We start from the raw sequence: 22,553 nt of genomic DNA on the forward strand, positions 1-22,553 counted from the left end.
AACACACAGAAGAAACTTGTTCAACTAAATACAAGGATTATACTTGTTACAGAAGCAAATCTGAAATCAATACAAGCAGAAATCCTATCTCACACTCTTTGATCAATCTCAATCTCTAAACAATCTCAACTCTTTGAAAAACTCAAAACTTGTGTAAGTGTCAAAAACTCAAATCTGTTTTTCTGAATATATTCAAAGATGTTGTTTGTTATCAAATCTTAACAAACTATTAATTGCCTTTAAAGATTGGTCAAAGCATTAAAGACTGGAGCGTAAACAGTTAGAAACATTTAAAGTTGAGTCAAAACAAAAACCATTTTTCTGTTATGGTACCAAAACAAACAATCGGTTGTTTCCTCGAATCAATCGGTTGTTTTTGTTTTAACAGCTCAACCATTTGAAAAACAGTTTTCAATCTTTTCTCAAAACACCTAAGTATAAAACAATCGGTTGTTTCGACAAAACAATCGGTTGTTTTTCACTTAGTTTTGAAAAACACTTTTCTTTAAAAAGATTGAGAATGCCAATGCTTTGGATTCAATCAAGAGTGGATTACATAAACAATCTACCCCAGATCCTATCTAAGAAAGCTCAGCAATAACAAGCACAACCAAGCCTTCAACATCCTTCAAAGGGTTTGGATTCTTCAAAGCTTGAACACCACTTGGTTCAACACGCTAGCCCGCAAAAAATAAAAAATAAAAAAAAATAATTGACTTGACTTGCTAGAATATAACTTTCTCTGTTCATCAATTCTTAAAATTTATTCTATAGTGGTTCATTACATTACAACACTAAGGGTTCTAATTAAATCCAGTGTGATTAAACTATTTTTTACAAAATTTGAAGGTTCCTTTTAAGTGATCATCCCTTTATATTGAGACAATGATTTAACAAGACATACAATTAATTTTATATTTTGTGAGCACATGAAACACGGGAATCAATCTCGTTAAAAAAAAACTTTCTCTATTAAGTAACTGGTATAGGCATATACATAAATTTTATATCCTGAATCCTTTGTTGCGTTTGTTCTAAGCTTGGTTTCATGAACATTGGTTTCCAACCTCTAAGTAGGATTAGACAATAAAGTTCTAAAAAGAATATAATACATCATTAATTTTGCAATCTTTTTTTTTTCTTTTAGTTGTTTCTGCAACACTCAATTGTTTTTTCTTCTACGTTAAAAAAAAAAAAAAAGCGGGCCAACCCGCATGCGGGGCGGGTCATGAAAACTAGCCCGCATTTTGTATGCGGGGCGGGCTGACCCACTTTGCCACCCCTAGTTTGTAGTTGGTTTTCCATTACTTGTGAAGGTATGGCAAAACTAGCCACGAAGTTATTTTCTTTGTAAATGAAAGTAATTTTATTAAAACAACCTCAGTAAACAAATGTATTGTGAAAATACCTAGGTTGTTCTAATAAAATATCACATGCTTCTTCAGGTACAATGGACTTAAATTTTTTTTATTATAATATCCTAAAGAATGTTTTACTTTCACTTGTTGACTCACAACTAAATTTTCTTGATTTCAAAATGATGGGAAGGTCTACTAATCGCAATAAAAGAAAAACCATAGGTATCATAGAGATGTAAGAAACAATAAAAGTAAAAAAAGAATATAATACAGAAAATAAAGCAAGGAAATAAATGCAAGTGGAAAAATAAAACTAGAGAAATCCTAATGTGACAATGCAATAAACACTTAAAGTTCACTAACACACTAATGCACGAGAATTCTTACAAGTTTTATAGGGATTGCCTTTGGAGCCTTCTCCCAAACACGGAAAAAAGAAAATACAAATGGAAACAAAAAAATACAAATTGCTCAAAATTTTGTGATACAAGAAAATGACAAAAATAAAAAATTTGTAGACAAGGTGTTTATTCAAATTTCTTGGTTTATTGACACTGTATATGTGATGAATGAGGGTGAATTTTTTTTTCTCTTTGATCCTTCTGTCTCCCTTTGATAAAGAGTCTTGAAGGCCAAAGTGTCATCCCAAAATAGTTGAGTCCAGAAACTTCTTTTTATTTAATTCTACTCTAGAAAATGGTCCAGAAATACAAGACCTAAAATAACTATTTTACTTTTTAGAGACAAACAAAAATTTTATGTTGTACATTCTTTTGTTCTTAGTCTTGTGTTTGGTGACTTGGTGCTTTTGGATGGTCCTCCATCATATGGATTATGCTAGTTTAGGGTCATAGAGTATGAACTTCATAATCCAATTAGGCTACAAGGCCAAAGCCTCTAAAGAAGTGAAGACCAATCTATAGAGAAGGAAATCTTGAAGTCAAGGATCCATGTTTGTTGTATTTAGCTTCTCATCCTAAGCTTTATTGTAAGATTTTATTATGAGTTGCTAAATATATTTTGCTAGGATTGGATGGGATTGTGATATCTTTGGAGTTATTGTTGTTTATATATGCATGCTTATCTTTTATATTCAATTTCTTTGGGTCTGGTAGTTTGCTTAATGTTCAATGGTGAGGAACGACCATTGATTGTCCATAGGGCATGAATGAGATAGGGAGGTTATTCAAATTCCAACCTCTGTGCTATATTGTTATTTCCTTGGTTCAGTAATCTGTCTAGCACTTCACCTTTCAATCTAAATATCTATTAATGTTATTATTATTATTATTATTGTTATTATTATTATTATCTATGTTAAAAATGAATGCCTTAAACAAGAGGGGGGTGAATTGTTTTCAAACGTTTTTCAAAAGTTTTGAAGGTATGAATAAAGTTAAAGAAGAATCACAGCCAAAGGAATCAAAGAACACAAGATAGAAAACAATTTTAGTTGAATTCCATAAATTCAACCGGTTGTTTTTATCATCAGAGTGTAAAAACAACTAAAAACAAATATACAAGAGTTAAGGGAGAGAAAGAATCACACAAGCAATTTTATACTGGTTCATTCTTATACCAAGAGCTACATCCAGTTCCCAGAAACCTCTGGGTATCCACTAAGTAATCAAAAACCAGATTACAAATACAGAACCACCACCAAAGAAGTGATCTTGATCCCCTCAAGAACACACACTTCCTTTGGCACACCATAAACACGTCATAGATCAGAACACCCTCTGACTCTGTGAACACCGGTACTTACATAATTACAAGTCCAGAAGAAATAGGATTGATCACACCTAGTACAAAATCAAATCAAAGTACACAACAAGTCCTACTTCACTCTTAGAGAAAATATCCAAAGCCTTAAGCAATCTTGGAGAAAACTTGATTTCAAAAACTGATCTTGTAACCTTAATGTTAGGAGCGTATAACAGGACATTCATACTCCAATTAGCAGTTGAAAACATTTATTGTACAAGCCAAATCAGTTTCAAATAATTTAAAGTAGATTTAACAACTTAACAAAATTCTGTTAAGACAGTTAAAAAAACAGTTGGTTGTTTTGTCGAAATAACCGATTGAATTGGTTTGACAGCAAAGTCAACCAAATTCAAATCTGCCAAAACCAATTTCAAAAACCTTAAGTATGAAACAACTAATTGAAACGATAAAACAACTGGTTGTTTTTCTGCTTCTTCATAAAACACTTTTTTCAAAAAGATTTGAATTAAACCAACTTTGGATTAAACTAAGAGTGAATTAACAAATTCAAACTACCCCAGAACACACCCAACTAAGCTAAAAACAACCTTCAAGCAATCCATGGAGATTTGAAGTCATCAAAGCTCTTATTCAAAAATCTATAAATAAACAAATCATCTCCAAATCACATATCACTTTATTGTAAAAGATAATTATATTTTTTATTGACATTAATTTCCCGTGTATACGACAACCATCTAGTGTACTACAATCGGTCAGTTTGCCGAGTAAAAGAGTGGGGATTTGACTAAACTAAACTTGGTTTAACCTAGCTCACCACCAGTTATCCCACTACATATTTTTGTGAAAAACTCATAGGACCCACTTTGAATTATTCCACCTATGACAAAGAGTTTTATGCTCTTATTCGTGCCCTCAAAACATGGGAACATTACTTAGTGACTAAGGAATTCATCATATACATATTGATCATTAGTCTCTTAAGTACATAAAGGACAAGGAAAAGCAAATAAAAGGCATGCTAAGTGGGTGGAATACCTAGAGCAATTCCCTTATGTTATCAAACTCAAAAGGGAAACTAGTAATGTGTTTGCTAACGCTTTGTCTAGACATCATGCTTTGCTGAATTTCGTAGGTTCTCAAATATTAGGGTTTGATAACATAATGGAATTGTATGAGCATGATGACCATTTCGCATCCACATTTGCATCATGTCTCAAGAAGCCTTTTGATGGGTTTTACATTTTCGAGGGGTATCCTTTTAAGAAAGGAAAACTATGTATACCCTGAAGATCCATAAAAAAATTCTTGTTAGAGAAAGTCATGAGTGGGGTCTCATGGGTCATCATGGAGTTGATAAAACTCTCTCTTTTGAAAGGAAAATTTTATTGGCCACCCATGAGAATAAATGTTTAAAGACATTGTTCTAAATGCATAGTTTGCTTGCAAGCTAAATCTAAAATTATGCCTCATGGACTCTGTACACCTATTCTTATAGCTAATGGCCCTTGGAAGATATTAGCATGGATTTTGTCTTAAGACTCCCAAAAACCCAACGGGACTATGATTCTATTTTTGTGGCAGTGGATCATTTTAGCAAGATAACTCATTTTATTCATGTCGTAAAGTAGATAATGTTAGCTCTATCTCCAGACTATTCTCTAAAGAAGTTGTCAGATTGCATGGTTTACCCAAAATTATTGTCTAATAGAGATATTAAGTTTCTAAGCCAATTTTGGAAAACTCTTTGGTCCAAGCTTGGAACTTATAAGAAGATCAAACACCAAATTGAAAAACAAAACTCATAAATATGTTGAATGCAATAACAAAGGGAGAAAGAAAATGATATTTAAGGAAGGGGACTGGGTTTGGCTGCACTTGAGAAAATAAAAATTTTCTACTTGAAGGACTAGGTTTATCATTTGCTTAGCGCTTCTTTCTCTGGAATCTTCAAATTTTCTGATATCAATTCACTCAATGAATGGAAATTTTCTCAACGTTTTGGAGTTTTCCATTCTGCTGAGTCATTCTCCCTACGTTGGGCGAATTGGCTCTGATGCTTCACCCTTGGTTGTTGGTTTTTCTGCACAATCTTTAGTGGTTTTCCTTCTTCTATTTATGTTCTTCATGTGCAGTTGTGGTTGGAGTGATTGACATGTTTTTCAATGATTTGTATACATATTCTACACAAATTACATGCCTATTAAACTATGCATTTTACTAAAATTTAGCACTTATCAACTCCCCCAACTTAAGTTTTTGCTTGCCCTCAAGCAAAGATCTTGTAGGTGCAGCCCTTGGATTGGCAATGATTAGTTTAGTAGTTGTCAGAGCCATTCTGGAATTGAGGCTTCCATGCTTATGCTTTTGGAACAAGTCTTGTACATTGAGCAACATTACACTTGCAATTGAATCAATTCAAATTCTAGGTCATGCATCCGATTAATTTTTATATCCAATTCAGTCTCAGACCCAACCCAGCTAGTTGTTTACTCTCTAAGTGATTTCTAGACTCTTCAAACAGTTTTGTATCTTGTTTAGAGTTCTAAACTAGCATAGAAACAAGGTTTGAGCACTGGAAACTTCGTGGCTAGGTAGGTGTTTTCATATCTCTGGTGTGCTCTTTTTCAGTCACTCATACTACTTTTCTTTTTTATTCTCAGGGCTCAGCAGGTATAAATTTGTAATGTTTCTTTTTATTTCTAGACTGGTTGTTTTATACTTCTTGAGGTTTGAGGACAACTTTTGAGGCCAATTTTTAGAGTTTTTTCATGTAATGTGCTAACTTTGAACTAAAAGCTCAACACAAAATAGTTTTAAAATCTGAAATCACTTGCTTGATTTGTTTCCTCACTTTGTGCTATCTCAACTTTCCAGGTAGGTGCTCTTTTGGATGCTCTACCTTAGCTTGTGAATGTTTTCCCTGCAGTGATTTGCACCTCCGTGTTCTCTATTTGAAGCTCTATTGCTTCTTTAGTGAAATAACTCACGAAAATGATTTTTATACTACTACTACTATTCTATTAATTACACACAGTAACTTAAAAGTATAACTAATGAAAGACATACTAAACCTAACACAATTACTAAACCTTAAATAAACAAGTAAAGTAAATAACCTATATGCAGAAAATAACATAATAGTTTAATGCATGGACACGAACCAATTAGTTGTTTTCATTCCTAAAGTTATTGAATTTGAATTCAACCATTTTCAAATCATAAAAGCTTCTTTGTGATATTCATCAAGGAAAAGATGCTTCAGATGAGGAGGGAACATTTTTACTTCAACTTTCATAGACTTTTGGTTGTCTTCCACTCTCAATTTGTCTAGACCTGGGTTTGGAACATGCATCTCTAAATTCTTCAACCAATCTTTTGTCTTCTTCCTTTTTAGTGAAATTGTCGTATGCACGGATTGCTTTATCTAAAAGCCTAAGAGAAACCCTAGACCGTCTTAGCTTTGTGAGAGGCACATGTTCCATGTGTTAGTCACATTGCAAGCTTGAAGGTCATGTAGAAAGCATTAATGAACAAGTGTCACCTTCTCCACTCATGCACCAATTTCTACTAGGGTTTGAATTCAAATTTTCTCACTCTATACTTCTCCAAATGGACGTACAAGAAAGCTATAAATATTGTAAATTTCACTTATGAATGAGTAAAGAAATATTGTCCAATTTTTACCATTACTTATTCATGAGTCCTTTTTAGGTTAGTCCCCTCAGTAAACATAAACCTAAAATCCTTCTAATTAGTTTAAGTCACCTCTCACTAGACTCTCTCCCTGATTCATTTCTTTTCACCGAAACACACTTATAATTCCTTGCACCTCTTCCATCTTCATCAAAAGAAGAAATGAGACAATACTAGAAGATGAAGACTATCACACCCTCAATATCTAGAATTAATATGTTGAATATAATTTGAACTCGCAAGGCAAACAACTAAGTTCAATATATATCTACACCATACAAACGAAGCTCTCCATTAAAAAGATCAGTTTTAGGCATCAAGGTCAGACTTGAAATAGAAGAGAAAATATAGTACAAAGTTAAACATGTTCTACAATTAAAAAATAAAGTACAAAGGTTAACAAGCTTTTTCTTTTGTAGTTCAGAGGGAAAGCTTTTGGAAAAAAGAAAAGGAATTATTACCCAAAATATGACGAATTCCCAAATGATTAAATAATATACGTATTGATAATGTGCATTTTTTTACAATATCATTCAATAATAAACCACCATCTATAATAAGTGTTGACTTTCATAATAACCATATTAAAAGTCATATTTCAGTACGTGTTTGATAAATTTGACATAATTTAGGAGTAACCAAACAATAAATAACATTTTCATGGTGGCAAACTGCACTTGAAAAATAAACAAACTTTTCTTTTGTTATTTCATCTTTCCTGGAAAACTATCTCTACAGAACACACTAATTTTCATAACTTGATTTTCCCCTAAACACTTACAGACAGATATCAATTTAATCTAATACAATATTGAAGTTCAGAACTTCTTACAATACCTATCGTGACTAGTTTCAGCTATTATGCTAATCACCTTTCAATAACTTAACTGCCTAATAATTGCCCTAATACACACTGATATCCGTTATACAAAAAGGTAACTAACTTTCAGGTTTCCATTGGCTTCCAATATTTCCAGATACCCTTTCCAACCAAAGCTAAACCTTATGAACATCAAACCTTTGCTGCGTATGTACCCTATAGTTAGTTAATTGTAGATATAGAGCAAACCATCCTCTACCAGAGAAAATGCAATGCAGTGGCAACAGCAATGACCATTGCAGTGATGCGATCCTGGACATGTCCTCATCAAATCAAGAACACCAATAGCCAGAAAACTCCATTGCAGATTACAAGTCAGAAAGGGGCAGAGTTATGTCTTCGAAGTTGATATTTTGGTTCAGGCAATGGATCGGGAGTTAACCTTTCTTCGAATTCCTATTAAAGGGGAAGTCCAAAATATGAAATCAGATTAAATTATAGGAAAAAAAATATCAAACTTCAACATAAAATGTCATGGTTCAAGTGAAATTATCTGGTAACAATACACAGAATGGTAGATTTCTATTGCACTACAAATAACTGCCATGCAGGTTTTGTAATTTGAAATAATAAAATAATGCATCAATAGTCATCCTGCTTAGTGTATATTATACAATGTTCTTGGCATAAAATCAACAATAGCAGCGATAAATCACTAAAATGAATTTGTAAAAGAAAACTAAATTTCTTTGAGGAACAAAGGGACATTTTGACAGCCAGAAGTGAATGGAAAAGCACACAAGCTTCTAGGGAAATTCTTTGGTAGGTGTAGCCTTCGCTTAAATACAGTTATCCCCCCTTCAATCTCTGTGAGATTGAGGATCCACTAGCAAATCTTGCATGATATCCTGCAGGCATTCATCTTTTGAGACTACATCTTCCCAATCCTGGCATCCATCAAACCTAATGACAGTAAGGGCTGCGAAAGTAGTTACTTAGGAAAGGCATCTGTGGACTATTTTCCTTTCTAGTTTATAATGAATTTCAAAATCATACCCTATTAGCTTGGAGCCCACTTATGTTTCCCCATTAATCTCTGGTCTATGAGAAATCTAAGCCTCCTTTGATCAGTGAGAATGATAAAGTGATGCCAGACAATATCTCAACCTTTGGACAGCAAGTACAATGGACATCAACTCATGTTCAAAAACTGATTTAGCTTGGCCTCTTTCTGACAAGGCCTTGCTCCAACATGCAAGGGTTATGGACTTGCATCAGTTCTATTACAAATGCCCTGCTTGTTGAAATCTGGTATAGGTACAATTGGAAGAGTGGTTACCCACTTAAGTTCTTCAAAACCTACCTGAGCTTCTTTCCCCCACTTAAAACTGTCTTTTTTTAACAATTGCTAAAGGAGTTTGGCAACTTTACCATATCCCTTAACAAATCGTCTATAGTACGCGATCAAACTGAAGAACCCCCTCAAATCCCTTCAAGTCTTTTGGGACACAGACCATAACCACATTGCATTCACTTGGGTCAGCTGCTACTCCCTCCACAGAAATGATGTGGTCCCAAATATTCCAACCTTCTCTGGCCAGAACTACACTTTTTTTACATCCACCTTCATCCAATTATCTTGTAACAGTTAAAGCACATTTTAAATGCTCTATAAGTGTTTCCATATTCTGACTATAAACCACAATGTCGCTGAATAAAACTAGCACAAACTTTCTCAGGTGATGCTGTAGTATGTCGTCCATGAGGGCTTGGAAAGTGGAAGGGTGTTTGTCAAACCAAAGGGCATTAGTAGTAGGAACTAGTAGTGTCCCTCATGTGTTCTAAAGACAGTCTTTGTCAGATCCTCATACTTCTTTCATATATGAAGGAATCCAGATTTAAGATCCAGCTTAGGTAAATATGGTGGCTTCTGATAATTCATCCAGCAATTCTTCAATTACAGGAATGGGAAACTTATAAGGCACTGTCAATTTATTCAGAGCTCTGTAATCTATGCAGAAGCGTCATCCTTCATCTCTTTTCTTCACTAAGATAATGGGACTCGAATAAGGACTAACACTCAGCCTGATCAATCGAGCTAGAAGCATTTAATTTATCAACTTTTCAATTTCCATCTTTTGATAATAGGGATATGATATCTATAAGGACTGAAGTTGGGTACAGTTGCTCCTTCCTTCAAACAAATAGTATGATCCTGAGTTCTATTTGGTAGTAATTCATGTGATGCTTGAAAAATCTCCCCAAAGTGTTTCAGGACATCTTTGACAAGGTCCATCTCTTGTTCTTTGTGTTCCTCTATGCATTCCATGCTAAAATTGACTAGGAATTCTTCCCCTTCTTCCTTTTTCCACGAGACTCAGTCGTGCCTTTTTATCATTTCCATTTTTGAACCCATGCTCCTTGAATCGGGGAGCTCTGATACCAATTGATAAGAATTAAAAATGGAAATAAGGATTCCTTATCGTCCTAGCCAATTTGGCAGCTGCATAAGATTGGGGAAACAATCAAGGAAACCAAGCTTTACAGGGATTTCGAGAGACCTGCACCCTACTGCAATTAGGTTCCTCGATCGAATATTCCAGAAAAAACATATATGTTACCCTTCTCTCTTATAATCCCCTATTATAATGTTGTTCTAACCATCTATATCAGGCTTATGATTCTGTTAGGAACCAAAAATTATAAAGAGAAGAAAAGAAAGGTTTTTATTGAATAGAAAGAAAAGAACAAGAAATAGGAGAGCACTCTCTCCTTCAAGGGCTTCCCCTTCACAAAGAGCTAAAGGTCAATCCACAAAAATATTACACACAGCCCCTCCCCCTCTCCTTCTTTCTTATTTATATCTAACTAGCAAAACAAATAACTAACTCGTGACTATTCTAATTCTAACTAACTCCTCCTCTATGTGTATCCTAACAGATTCCCAGCATCTCTTTTTTTCTTTCTTTCATACACCTTATCAATTTTGGGCTTGGGCCTCTTATCATGTTACAATAATTTTGTCTTATACAAAAGCATTACCAGTTGGCTTCTAACAACTCCCAATAAATTCAAATTACCCTATGCAGTAGTACTACCTACACCTGCCCTTTCTCCAAACTACTGAATTGGTCAGTAAGCAGATGATTTTATTATTATAAGCTAGAACAAGCAGCTTAGATAACATGATCCAGACATATATATATATATATATAACAGCTTATTTAGACTCATCTAAGTTTATTAGCAAAAAGGACATGATTAGCGTGAAGAGTCATGTAGAAAGCATGAGTGGACACATGTCACCTCCACTCATGCACCAATTCTACTAGGGTTCTAAATTCAAATTTTCCCACCCTATTCCTCTCCAAATGGACGAAACTTAAGGCTATAAATAGGAGTGCTAGCCTCTTGTAAAATTCACTTATGAATGAGTAAAGAAATGTTGCCCAACTTTGGCCATTACTTATTCATGAGCCCTTTAGTCTCCTTAGTAGACCTAAACCTGAAGTCTTTCCTAGTTGAGTTGACCTCACCTCTCACTAGACTCTCCCTAATCCACTCAAGTCACCGACAGCTTTCTACTCCTCTCTTGCTTCCGTGCATATCTTCCACCTCTATCAAAAGAAGAAAACACACAATGCTAGAAGATGAAGGCTATCATGTGGTATCTAGAGCTATGGTTGATATAAACTAAGTAACTCTTCTTCTAGTTTCTTTGTTCAATTCCATGTTGTTCATGCTTTGTTGTCTTGAACTTGTTTGACCGTTTAGTTTGGTGTTCTTGTCTTTTTGTTTGGTTCAAATATGTTTGTTCTTCTTGAACCTCCATTTGTTGATTTTAAGTGTTCTAATGCGTAAACCGTATGTGCTTTTGGTCTTTTATTGAATTTTCTTTAATTTTGTTTTGTATAATTTGTTTAAACTCGAGTCATTTTGATTTTATGATCCATACATGTTTTGTCCTAAGTCATGTGTATCTCCTAATTGTCATAACTTCTAGTTTTACTTTTTGAACTTTCCATTTCATTTTTCAAGTTGAATGACTTATATGTTTGGTGCTTTTGTGTGCTTTTGCTTTTCAATTTTGAGTTCTTGCTTGCTACTAGATCATTAGCAAGTTCTTTAGTGTTAGGTTTCCATTGTGATTTGTTTGAGTTCATAATCTTCTTTGATTCCTATAGGTTTCTATTTGGCTACATTCAATTGTTTCTATTTCAAATTTTCATTCAAGTGAAATACATGTGAGTAGTAGTTGTGATTATTTGTATGACCGGTTCTTTGAATTTGAAATTGAAAATTGAAAGCAAAAGGCGCTTACTCCTCACACAAAAGAGAATGAACAAAAGAAAAAGCCAAAAGAAGGAGTGGAAATATTGAACAAAAGGCTAATAGCAATTCGGCAATTACACTTAAACAACCACTAAAATGAATTAAAATTGAATTTTCTCTTGGAAATGCACCTTCACACTTGTATAACCATCCATGGTTAAATTCGTGTTCATTGGGAATCTTCCTTGAGTTCTTTTTTCTTTCACTTTGAATTACACTATAAACAAGAAAAAGAAAAAAGCTCATTTGACTTTTAGTTTTGTTTTTAATTTTGTAATTCATTCTAGTGTCTTTTTTTAGGTGTTTCTTTTGAGTACTTCCTTTCTTTCTAACCTTTAATTTCTTGCTTGTCATAATTTTCTTGGATAATCTTTGAGAATGACTCATCTCTAATCTCTTGAGTTTTACTTTTCAATTTAGCTTTTCTTGCTTGTGAGAGTTGATCTAACCTTCTAGGTAGCATCTTAGGAGAAGGCAAAGGCATTTCAAGGGGAACTCACCTTTGAAGGACCAACAAGTGGTGTAGCTTAAACAATTGGAGAGTAAACACTTTGGGAGAGAAGATACGAGATCTTGAAGACTTTCATTTTCTTGTTGTTTCTTTCTGTGTATTTCGGCCATTTCTACTTTAGGAGTCTTGGAAGACCCTTTGGTGTTCTTCCATCTCCTAAAAGTTTTCTTTTAATTGTAATAGTTAAACACTTGTACTTGGTGACATTGTCTTGAAGGTTCACAAGTGCCAACAAGTCTCACCATTAGGACTCATCTAGTTTAAGTTCTTGCAAGTTTTTACTTTGTGCTCTTAGTTGCAAAACACATTCAATCAACAGAACACATCCTAAAATTTTCAATCAAGAAAGAAAATTTAATCACAAGAAACCACAAATAAACTCAAAACATTTTCTAGCAAAAGAAAATACAAACATCTATACAACAAATACAAGGAATGTTGAACAAAGCTGTGAAAAAAAAAGTGAATGGGGTCTGATACCTTCTCTTTCTTTAGCTTTACATTTTCTTCTTCTAGACGAGAAACCTTGCCAACCAGTTCATTATGGTATGCCTGAACCATGAAAGGTTGATAAATAATAAGTGTTTTCAAAAACTAACATTTTCAACATGTAAAAGAATGTATTCAATTCACCAAAGCAAAATTTGTAGTACATGTTAGACCTGTTTCCGAGCTCGTGACCGAGCAGCAGATTCCCTATTCTTGATTTTCCTCCTCAACCTCCTCTCCAGGGTTTTCTCAAATGCATCAGGAGTATCCCTTTTCCGGCCCGGTCTCGTGTCTGATAAACTGCCAATAGAAGGGGAGGATGACAAGCCCGTTTTGTGCTGGAAACCTTGAGCAGTGGAGAAATCCATTGTATCCAATCCGACAGCTGGACTGATTGAAGCTTCAGCAAAAAGCCCTGCTTGCACCAAGAAATCTTCCAAGGTGGTCTCACCAAAAGTCATTTCTCCCTCCTCAGTCTTCACTTCATCTCCATACCTTTTCTTCTGACCTTGCTGAATTTCCCTCCACACCTCATCCACAGTCTTCCCACTCAACGCACGAGCCAACGTCAGGCTGGCCTGCCGCTGAAGCGAGGAAGAGGACGACATGTTCTCACTATCCACGCCTATCACCGAAGACTTACTTGCTTCAGCAGTCCACACATTTTGAAGAAGCTCATCAAGGTTCATGCTCCCCAATGGCTTCCCTAAGTCTCCTAATTGACTATTAACCTCATCAAGAGTAAGATTATACCATGAACCTTGCCTAGACAAAGATGAAGGCTGTAAATGAGACTGTTGCCCATTACCTTGAGATCCCATTGTCTGAATCCCCATTCAAACCAAAACCTGTAAGTTCTAACCACAAAGCAACAATCAAATAAATAATGACTAAAACATTAACCATCACTTGGATCCCAACTCACTCACACCCCCAATCAAAATCACCACTCCAAAGCTTTTCCCCAAACAAATTTCCAAACTTTTTCAAAATCCCAACACTCCACCCTATCTGGGGTCCACAGAAAGACACCCATCACTACAAGAGAGTTTTGGGGTTTCAACCCAAAGAACCCATCAAAACTCAAACTTTACGATATTCAAATGATGATCAATCCTACTTCATAAAAAACCATCACACGAGATCACATAGCAAAAGGGCAGCATCAAAAAATAGACTTTTACCTGAAAATAGGAAAAAAGAAAGAGAGAAGGATCTGAAAGAACACAGAGAGAGGCCCTATGATTTCGGGGTTGGCAAGTGCAGAGAGAAGCACGCCATTTGGTGGGGGGTAAACCAGAGTAAAAATGGGAACAATTTGAGAAGAAAACGGAAACGAAAAAAAAAAGGCAGTTGGTGTAAACTTGAGTTGTGATGTGATGTGGGAGTGATTCGGAATTTTGTGGAAAATGTTGGCAAGTGGCAACCGTTGATAGGTTCGTATCGGGGAATCATCCTCGTCATTTTGTTTAGCCTCTTTTTAACACTATGTTGGTTAATAATTTATTTTATATCATTTTCTTTTATCTCATAAAATATACTTTAATAAAATTTAAAAAGATAAACCTTTCAAATAGCCTTTTTACAACTATTTTTTATTTTTTATCGTCTTCACCAATTTTCAATTATTTGATGGACTTTGTGCATAGTTGGTGTTTTTAAATGTGTTTTTGATGTCCTTCAAATAATTTTATATTATTTAGGAATCGAAGTCAAAAAAATTTAAATATATATTTTTTCTTTAGCAAAAATTCAGAGTCAAAAGACATGTAAAATAAAAAAAAATTGTAATTATCAACAAAAAATCATGTCAATCACGGCAACCATAGTTGCACATGAAGTACATGGAAAGAAGAAGGAAAACCACTGAAGATTATGTAGAAAAACCAGCAATCAAGGTGGAGCATCAGAGCCAATTCGCTCAACACAGGAAGGATGTCTCAACATAATGAAAAACTCCAAAACATTGAGCGCATCCCCATCCACTGAGCAAATTAAGGTTAGAGCATTTGAACCTTTCATAAACAAAAGTGTTGAGCGAATGATATAGGGTTGAGCGAAATAGAATACTTCACCATGAAGAAAGCTCAAATTTGCTCAAAAAGGGCTCAAGCCAAAATTAATCAAGCTAGGATCAAGAGGATTTCACTTGGAGCCAATGTTAAGTCAAACCCACCTCATGATTAAAGATTCTACAGGGATTAACTAGATCTGAAGTCAATTCCTGACAAATTCCTAACTTTGAAATCTCAATAAGCCTGAAAAATAAAGATTGAAGCCTAAAAAGAATTCATAAGGATGAAGAAAGTCAATCTGCCTGCTCCAAGCAAAGCATTAATCTCCTTGGACCCCCTTGAATCTCCATTCTAAAATTTATAAATAGGGACCTTGGGGTAACATCCAAAGCATCGAGAGACATTGAGAGGTACCAAGTGCAAGGGAGAAATAGTCCTTTCAATACTAGGAGGTACTCAAATATTTAGGTAGAAGGATCAAGTGATGCTTAATATAGCCTTAGATAGTGAGGTTCTACTGATTCAGACTCAGAGAGTCTGAACTTCATAATCCAATCAGGTCAAGAAGGCTAAAGCCTTGATTATGTGTGTACTTTTCTCTCTATCCTTTATCTTTTAGATATTGTATTTGCCTTGATAATTTTGCAGGTACCGAAATTGAGTTCAAGTTATATTCAACCCCCTTCTAGAACCAATTGTACCTTCACTATGTGTTTGGGCCTTGTATGCAATTTAATGTATGTTTAAATTGTACATGGCCTTTGTTATTAAGTGTATATATATGGGTATTGTTTCTCTGTTGTGTTTGGTTACAAGTGATACAAGAATTAAGGACTTTGAAGTTGGACATGACAATTATATTAGGGTATAGTGAATTTTCTGAACAAGTGTATTCATTATAATAGGTTTATATGGTTGTTAGGAAATTATTATTTTTATTTGATTTAGTATGTGTCCCCTGGCCCAAAGTATTTGTTTGCATCTAGTCATTGTAGGTATAATAGTCATTGTAATTAGTGTGAGCCTTTGAAAGGGTGTGGTGTAATACAATGTTTAATATTAGTAGTGGTGATCCTAATTTACATAATTGGTTATATTAGTAGTGATTGTTTCAGATAACCTTGTTATTGGGTCTTGTTACAATAGTTGTTAATTTAATGTGGCAAAATATCAATGTGATAGTAGTGTGATAGTAGTATCAGGTTTGCTACTAATTTATATTGGTTATCATGTATTAATTGCACGATGAATTTTTTTTCCAGGATATAATGACAAGTGACAGAAATGAAGTTGATAAATTGGTTATGGAGCGAAAAGTTTGATTCAAAACATGATTTATTTTTCACGACACATGATGATATCTTTGTTTTTGATAAGTTGATATATTAAATTTTGTATATAGGTTTTGATACATTGTTGTAGGACAAACTCTTTGGGTATTGTGACAAGACCTTAACTAAATAACAAAAGTCTTTTATTTAATCCACCATGTTTGAATGGTTGGATGAGAAGGTGAAATTGAGTTGAATATTATTAAGGGAGTTATGTTTGAGTTGGGAAGAGAGGAGACAAGGTTTTGCAATAAGGTCTGGAGTTTTCCCCGTTTGTTTAGGTTTAGGTTTGAGAGTTATGGGAGAAAAAATTGATTTGGTGAAAAACAACAAATAAACATCACAATAGCAATTTTTTGGGTACAAACTTTGTAAATATTTTATATGAAATTGTTAAATGTCGCAACAATGTTTGCATTCAAGACTTGTGTAGGTTGTATATTTTATTGGAATTATCTAAACTTTAATTGTCAAATAAAATGGGTTATGTTCATTTGGGTTGTTTAGCCTTGTCGATGGTCTAGGGCAACTAGGTAGGTTTAATTGGGGATTTTAGTTTATGAGTATTTGGTTGGTAGTTTATGTTCGGCTTGCATGTGTATGAGGAACGAAACAAATCCTTCATATATTCATATTGTTGGTTGTGTGTACTTGTTGCATGTAATTTGAAATCTTTTTATATACAATTTAGTGAGTGTGTAATCATTTTCCTTTTTCTTTGATAAACATAAATTTGTCATATTAATGGTATAGATATGGGCGTTAGAGCATTTATTGTCTTACAAGCTAAAAGGTGCAAAATAGTGGAAATAAATTTCCTCATATTCTGCATTAGATGGATGTTAGAGTTTGCATCTGTTTTGTATAACAATTTGGTTTTTTATTCCTTTGAATTGGAATTTTTATGTAATTAATCTTGATGTTCATTTACTAGTGTATTTATTTACTTTGGTTGTTGTTATTTGCATTAACAGGTTATTATTGATTTGTTTACGTCAAAGTAAGAGTTTCACAATAAAATTTTTAAAGAATTCGTTGAAGAAGTTGGTAGTAGATTTACGAACCATATACCAATAGAGGATGAAATTGGTGAAATGATTACAAAAATCGCTCTAATGGTTCGTCGAGCTATGGAACAAGAGGGATTGATTACCAATCTTCAGAATGTTGTGAAGGAGTTGCAACAATTCTTAAGTCAAAGGGGAAATTTTGTCCCCCATGATATTCCTTCCCCGGTACTTGAACCACTTTCAATGGATGATACACACCTTCATATGCTCGTCGTTAATGATAAACACATAGGCGAAGACGAATACGATGAGGGAAATGAAAAAAGTAACATGTTCTCCCAAATGAAACACAAAACTAGAAAGCGTGTCAAGACAACTATTATGAAAACACCTTGGACTACATATTTAAGAAAAAAAAGAAAGCGTTGTTAGTGGTAAGTTGTGTTGTTTTTTGCCAAACGACTGAATTGAAAGGGATTACAAATTACTGGTATGTTGTTATAAGTTTAACTTTGGACAAATTTAATACTCGGTGGGCGTGTTACCAATGTTACATTGTACACAATTTTTTAAGAAATCGATTTTGTGTTTTATGTGATTCAAAAATTTTAGATGTATATATGTGAATTGTTTTTATATTGTGTTATAACAAATAAATCCCTCCATTCATCACATTTATTTTGTTCTCTATTTATTAAGTTCATAAAAAAATGGTTTTTGCATTTATTAGTATAAGTGTTTTGGTTTGTGAGAGCAATCAACGTGTGTTGTGTTGAGACTAAATTGTGGTATGGACAAGTGTTAAATTTGGGAGGCAGAGGTTACCTATGGACACATTACATAATTATGTCGTGACTCTTACTATGTTAATTTGCATAATCATAATAGGTAACTGCAATTTACATAGAACATAATTAAGAAGCATGATATTCGTATAATTAGGTTAAAAAATATAAATACATGTTTGTGAGCCCATTGATACCATAATGACAATGATTGTAGATCTTGGCACATTCCTAACAAGTTCGACGTTTAGAACCTCCTTGAGCTTGTGTATTTGCTTTGTCTTTCTCATTCAATAATTTCAAGTACTTAGGATCTGAAAATACATTTACAATAACAATGTGAACTACGAACATCATTCCATTTACAAATTTGTTTTATATCTAAAGGTAAAGAAGTGCACATATGTAAATTTATTGTAGACTACCTAGAACAGGTGTAAGACGTATTACTTGATGAGAAGCACAAACTAGATCTTCAGTTGGTGGGAATATGTCAAATTTGAAGATCTAAATATTGTTGAAATTTAACTAAAACCATGTAAGTAATAATGAAATCCACAGTTGTATGTTGTTTCAGTACAATACCTTAACAATGTTGTAAACCGTTATATTAAGATAGAATGTTCTTTGATTTGGACTGAATATGGCTACAAATAAAAATAATACTAATGGCATCAAATACCATAAAACTTGTTAAACATAATGTGTTTGGGATGAAAAATACATTTTTTAAGACTAATACAAAGATCACTTCAATTTTAAATCCAAATTCAACATTCGTTAACACCTTGCGATGAACATTTGTTCTAGTAAACTCTATTGGATATTGTAATGCAACATGTTTAAAATAACAATTGTTGTGTAGAATGAATGAGAACCATTTCAGACTTCATACTACATTGGTTACCTTAATAACAATTAACATGTCCCCTGGTATATTAGTCATCTTCTATTTTATGACTACATGGAAAATGGTAGTCTATGAGATCTTTTTCAATACATTCTTTAATTATAACTTGTATGCATACAACCTTCAAGTTTCTTCTTATTTTTTTCAAATGTATTGATCCCATGAGAAATAGACCACCATATTAATATTGCATTTGTGATGCACTACAGGTAGCTTGACCAAGCTTAGGTCACTTATGTTCTTAAATCTGATGTTTGCTTTAATTTTTGGGTAAGGTTGTTTGACGATGAGAAAAACCATAGGATTTCCAAGTATTTTCAGATTTTTACTAGTAAGCTCACTTATGTTTTTAATTTCAATCTTTGCTTCAATTTTTGGGTTAGGTTACCTCACAATGAGAAAGAGCCATAAGATTTTCCAATAATTTTAGATTTTTACTAGTAAGACCATTAAGGAGGAATACATTTAGTGACATTCTTTCATAATATTTTAAATTTTTACTTGTATTTTCTCTAGAAATTAGTGTTCCTTTTATTTTTAAGGTTTACATTTCTTTTTTAGGACCTTTGTATGACTCACATTATGTTTTTGTACTTTGGGTTTCTATATCTCGTTTTTGTATTTTGGGTTTCTATATCTTGGCGAGACCTTTTGTTGTGTACAACTAGATAAGGCATTGATAATTGTGGTTGGAATATACATGGTTAACTTCAAAAAATTATTAAATGAATTATCATTTATTCTTGATACTTTCAACCGAACCTAATCAAAACAAATTGTTTAGGGAATTAGATGTTTACAATGAAATTAAATTGGAAACAGTAGAAGCGAGTTTGAACAAGGAGAGGAAAAATATGGGTGATACACAACTTTGAGCCTTTGTAACTAGTGATATTGTAAATACAATTTTTCTCTGTTAGTTAAATTAGGTTTCGAGGCTCTTCCTAGACAAAGACAATATATACCAAAAATTGGAAGTTCCAACGGATAGAACACACTCCTTGTATGAGAATAAATTATTTCTCTCAACACCTCCCTATATCAGTTTTAGCACCTCCTCACCTTTTCTCTCTCACTTTTTTCTTCACACACACAATCTCACGTAACTCTCCTCTCCACACTACACTCCAAGAACACAGCCTCCGCACAGCCTCCGTGATCAGATAATCCCACAGAATCTCGAGCAAGTACTCTACATACGCTACCCATGCCTCCCGCCACCCCTTGGCATCACAAAGAAACCCTAAATCTCCCACTATATAAAGGGTTGACTTAGGAGGAGGGGGGTTTCAAAAACAAGAGGAGAAAAGGAGGAGAAAGAAGGAAGCAGAGAAAGAAGAAAGAACAGGGAAACGCAATGAAACAGTGTATCCATAACATGTATTGGTCACCTTGTCTGAATAGGTTCACTTTTGGTTTGCATGCTGTATCTTGAACACTATACTCTTGAACTTGCGTCTGTTACAATGGTCATTCTTGCATTGATGCGTAATTGCAGGCACTACTGTTTCATTTTTGTGACATTTGTGTGTTCTTCTTTTTCAATGACAGCTATGTTTTTATATATCCTTCCGTTTCTAGTATATACGACTTCCTAAGAGAAATGATACCTTAATAATTAAGAGCGTACATGGATTATATTTTTCAACATCCAATCTACATCCAATCAAAATTCAAATAAATGAATTGGATTTAAAATCCATATCTATTTTAACTAGATCAAATTTAAATGGATTTTTTTTAAATCCATATCTATTTTAACTAGATCAAATTTAAATGGATTTTTTTTAAATCCATTAATCCATTTTGTTAATTAAATTAAATCCACTTTATCAATTACATTAAATCCATTTTGATATGGACACAGACTAACTTGACTCGAACTGGGCCTAAGCCGACTCAACCTAAACGTGGACCAACTCGGTTCGATATCGGTCAGGACCCGGACGACTCAACAACAGCCCAGGCTCGGATGACTCAACATCGCCCAGGACCCAGAAGACTCGACATCGGCTCGGGCCCGAATGACTCGATAATGGCCCGAGTTTGGATGGTTAGACATCGACCAGAGCCTGTTCAACTTGACATCCGCCCGAGTCCGCTCGACTTAACATCGACCCGGGTCTGGACGACTCGACATTAGCCCGGGGCAGATGACTCAACATCGGCTCGGGCCCAAACGACTCGACAATTGCCCGAGTCTGGATTATTAGACATCGGCCCGAGCCCGCTCTGCTTGACATCGGTCTGGGCCCGCTCGTCTCGAAATTAGCCAGGGCTAATCGACTCGACATTGACCCGGGCCCGCTCCACTCGACATTGGTCCGAGCCCGGACGACTCGACATTAGCCCAAACCTGGACGACTCGACATCGGTCCGGTCCCAGATGACTCGAAATTGGCCTTGGCCGAACAACAAGACATTGGCTCGAGCCCGCTCGGCTCGACATTGGCTCAGGCCCAATCGACTCGAAATCGGTCCGGGCCCAGGACACTCAACATCGGTCTGGGCCAGGACACTCGACATCGGTCCGGGCCTGTTCGGCTCGACATCAGCCATGGCCCAATTGACTTGACATTGACCCGGTCTCGTTCGGCTTGACATCGGCCCGGTCCCATTCGTCTCGACATCGGCTCGGTCCTGTTCGGCTCGACATCGGCCCGGTCCCGTTCAGTTCAACATCGGCCCGGTCCCGTTCGGCTCGACATCAGCCCAGGCTTGCTCAGCTCGACATTGGCTTGGACCCGTTCGGCTCAACATTGGCCCGGGCTCGAGAGACTCGACATTGGCTTGGGCCCGCTCGACTCGACATTAGCCCGAGCCCAATCAACTCGACATCGACGCGGGCTTGCTCCACTCGACATTGGCCCGGGTCCGTTCGGCATGGCATCAGCCCGGGCTTGCTCAGCTCGACATCGGCCCAGACCAGCTCGGCTCGACATCGACTCGAAATTGCTCGACTTGACAACGGCCTGGCGCGCTCGGCTCGAAATCAGCCTGGGCCTAATCAACTCGACATTGACGCGGGCTTGCTCCACTCGACATTGGCCCGGGTCCGTTCGGCATGGCATCAGCCCGGGCTTGCTCAGCTCGACATTGGTCTGGCCCGTTTGGCTCGACATCGGCCCAGACCAGCTCGGCTCGACATCGACTCGGAATTGCTTGACTTGACAACGGCCTGGCGCGCTCGGCTCAAAATCTGCCCGGGTTCGCTCGACTCGATATGGGCCCGGGACTGCTCAATTAGACATCAACCCAGGCCCGCTCAGCTCGACATCGGTTGGATTGTCTTGACTTAACTTGGATCGGGCCAAGTCAAAATTCATTCTAAAATACAATTTGGATAATCCAAAAATATATCCAATCTATATCTAACTCATATCCAAACAAATGGATTGGATTTAAAATTCAAAAATATGGATTTAGATTTGAAATAAATCCATTTAAATTGATTAAAACTAATATAGATATGGATAATTATGGATTGAATTTTGTAATTTAGATTTTTTACTTACCCTTATTAATAATTATGAAGGTGTATATAATTGTTGATTTGATTGATTTAAAT

At 35.3% G+C, this 22,553-nt stretch overlaps 1 protein-coding gene across 4 annotated transcripts; it reads right to left on the bottom strand.

Moving 5' to 3' along the window:
* Positions 1 to 7,459: 7,459 nt before the first annotated feature.
* On the bottom strand, positions 7,460 to 14,387 carry LOC137831053 (ABSCISIC ACID-INSENSITIVE 5-like protein 2). 4 transcript variants are annotated; one of them, XR_011084322.2, is made up of 4 exons: positions 14,119 to 14,305; positions 13,099 to 13,782; positions 12,926 to 12,997; positions 7,460 to 8,058 (listed from the first exon to the last, which is right to left on the bottom strand). XR_011084322.2 is itself a non-coding variant. In XM_068638567.2 (4 exons), exons 2-4 carry the CDS (start codon positions 13,768 to 13,770, stop codon positions 7,978 to 7,980), a joined length of 816 nt encoding a protein of 271 aa, XP_068494668.1. In that variant the 5' UTR covers positions 13,771 to 13,782; positions 14,119 to 14,387; the 3' UTR covers positions 7,460 to 7,977. The 4 variants fall into 4 exon arrangements, 2 of the variants coding, with proteins under 2 accessions (XP_068494668.1, XP_090159657.1); XR_016521562.1 differs by having other exon boundaries at positions 13,099 to 13,791; positions 14,119 to 14,271; XM_068638567.2 differs by having other exon boundaries at positions 13,108 to 13,782; positions 14,119 to 14,387.
* Positions 14,388 to 22,553: the final 8,166 nt, after the last annotated feature.

The sequence above is a fragment of the Phaseolus vulgaris genome, chromosome 6 (genome assembly GCF_051622355.1).
Source record: "Phaseolus vulgaris cultivar YP4 chromosome 6, ASM5162235v1, whole genome shotgun sequence".
NCBI lineage: Eukaryota > Viridiplantae > Streptophyta > Magnoliopsida > Fabales > Fabaceae > Phaseolus > Phaseolus vulgaris.

What these genes read in the sequence shown, in the direction of transcription:
- LOC137831053 (XM_068638567.2), bottom strand. Translation starts at nt 13,770, where the DNA reads ATGGGGATTCAGACAATGGGATCTCAAGGTAATGGGCAACAGTCTCAT. An exon ending in GGTCACGAGCTCGGAAACAG is followed by an intron (nt 12,998 to 13,107) that starts GTCTAACATGTA and finishes TTCATGGTTCAG; the next exon opens with GCATACCATAATGAACTGGT. An exon ending in TAAAGCTAAAGAAAGAGAAG is followed by an intron (nt 8,059 to 12,925) that starts GTATCAGACCCC and finishes CCCCTTTAATAG; the next exon opens with GAATTCGAAGAAAGGTTAAC.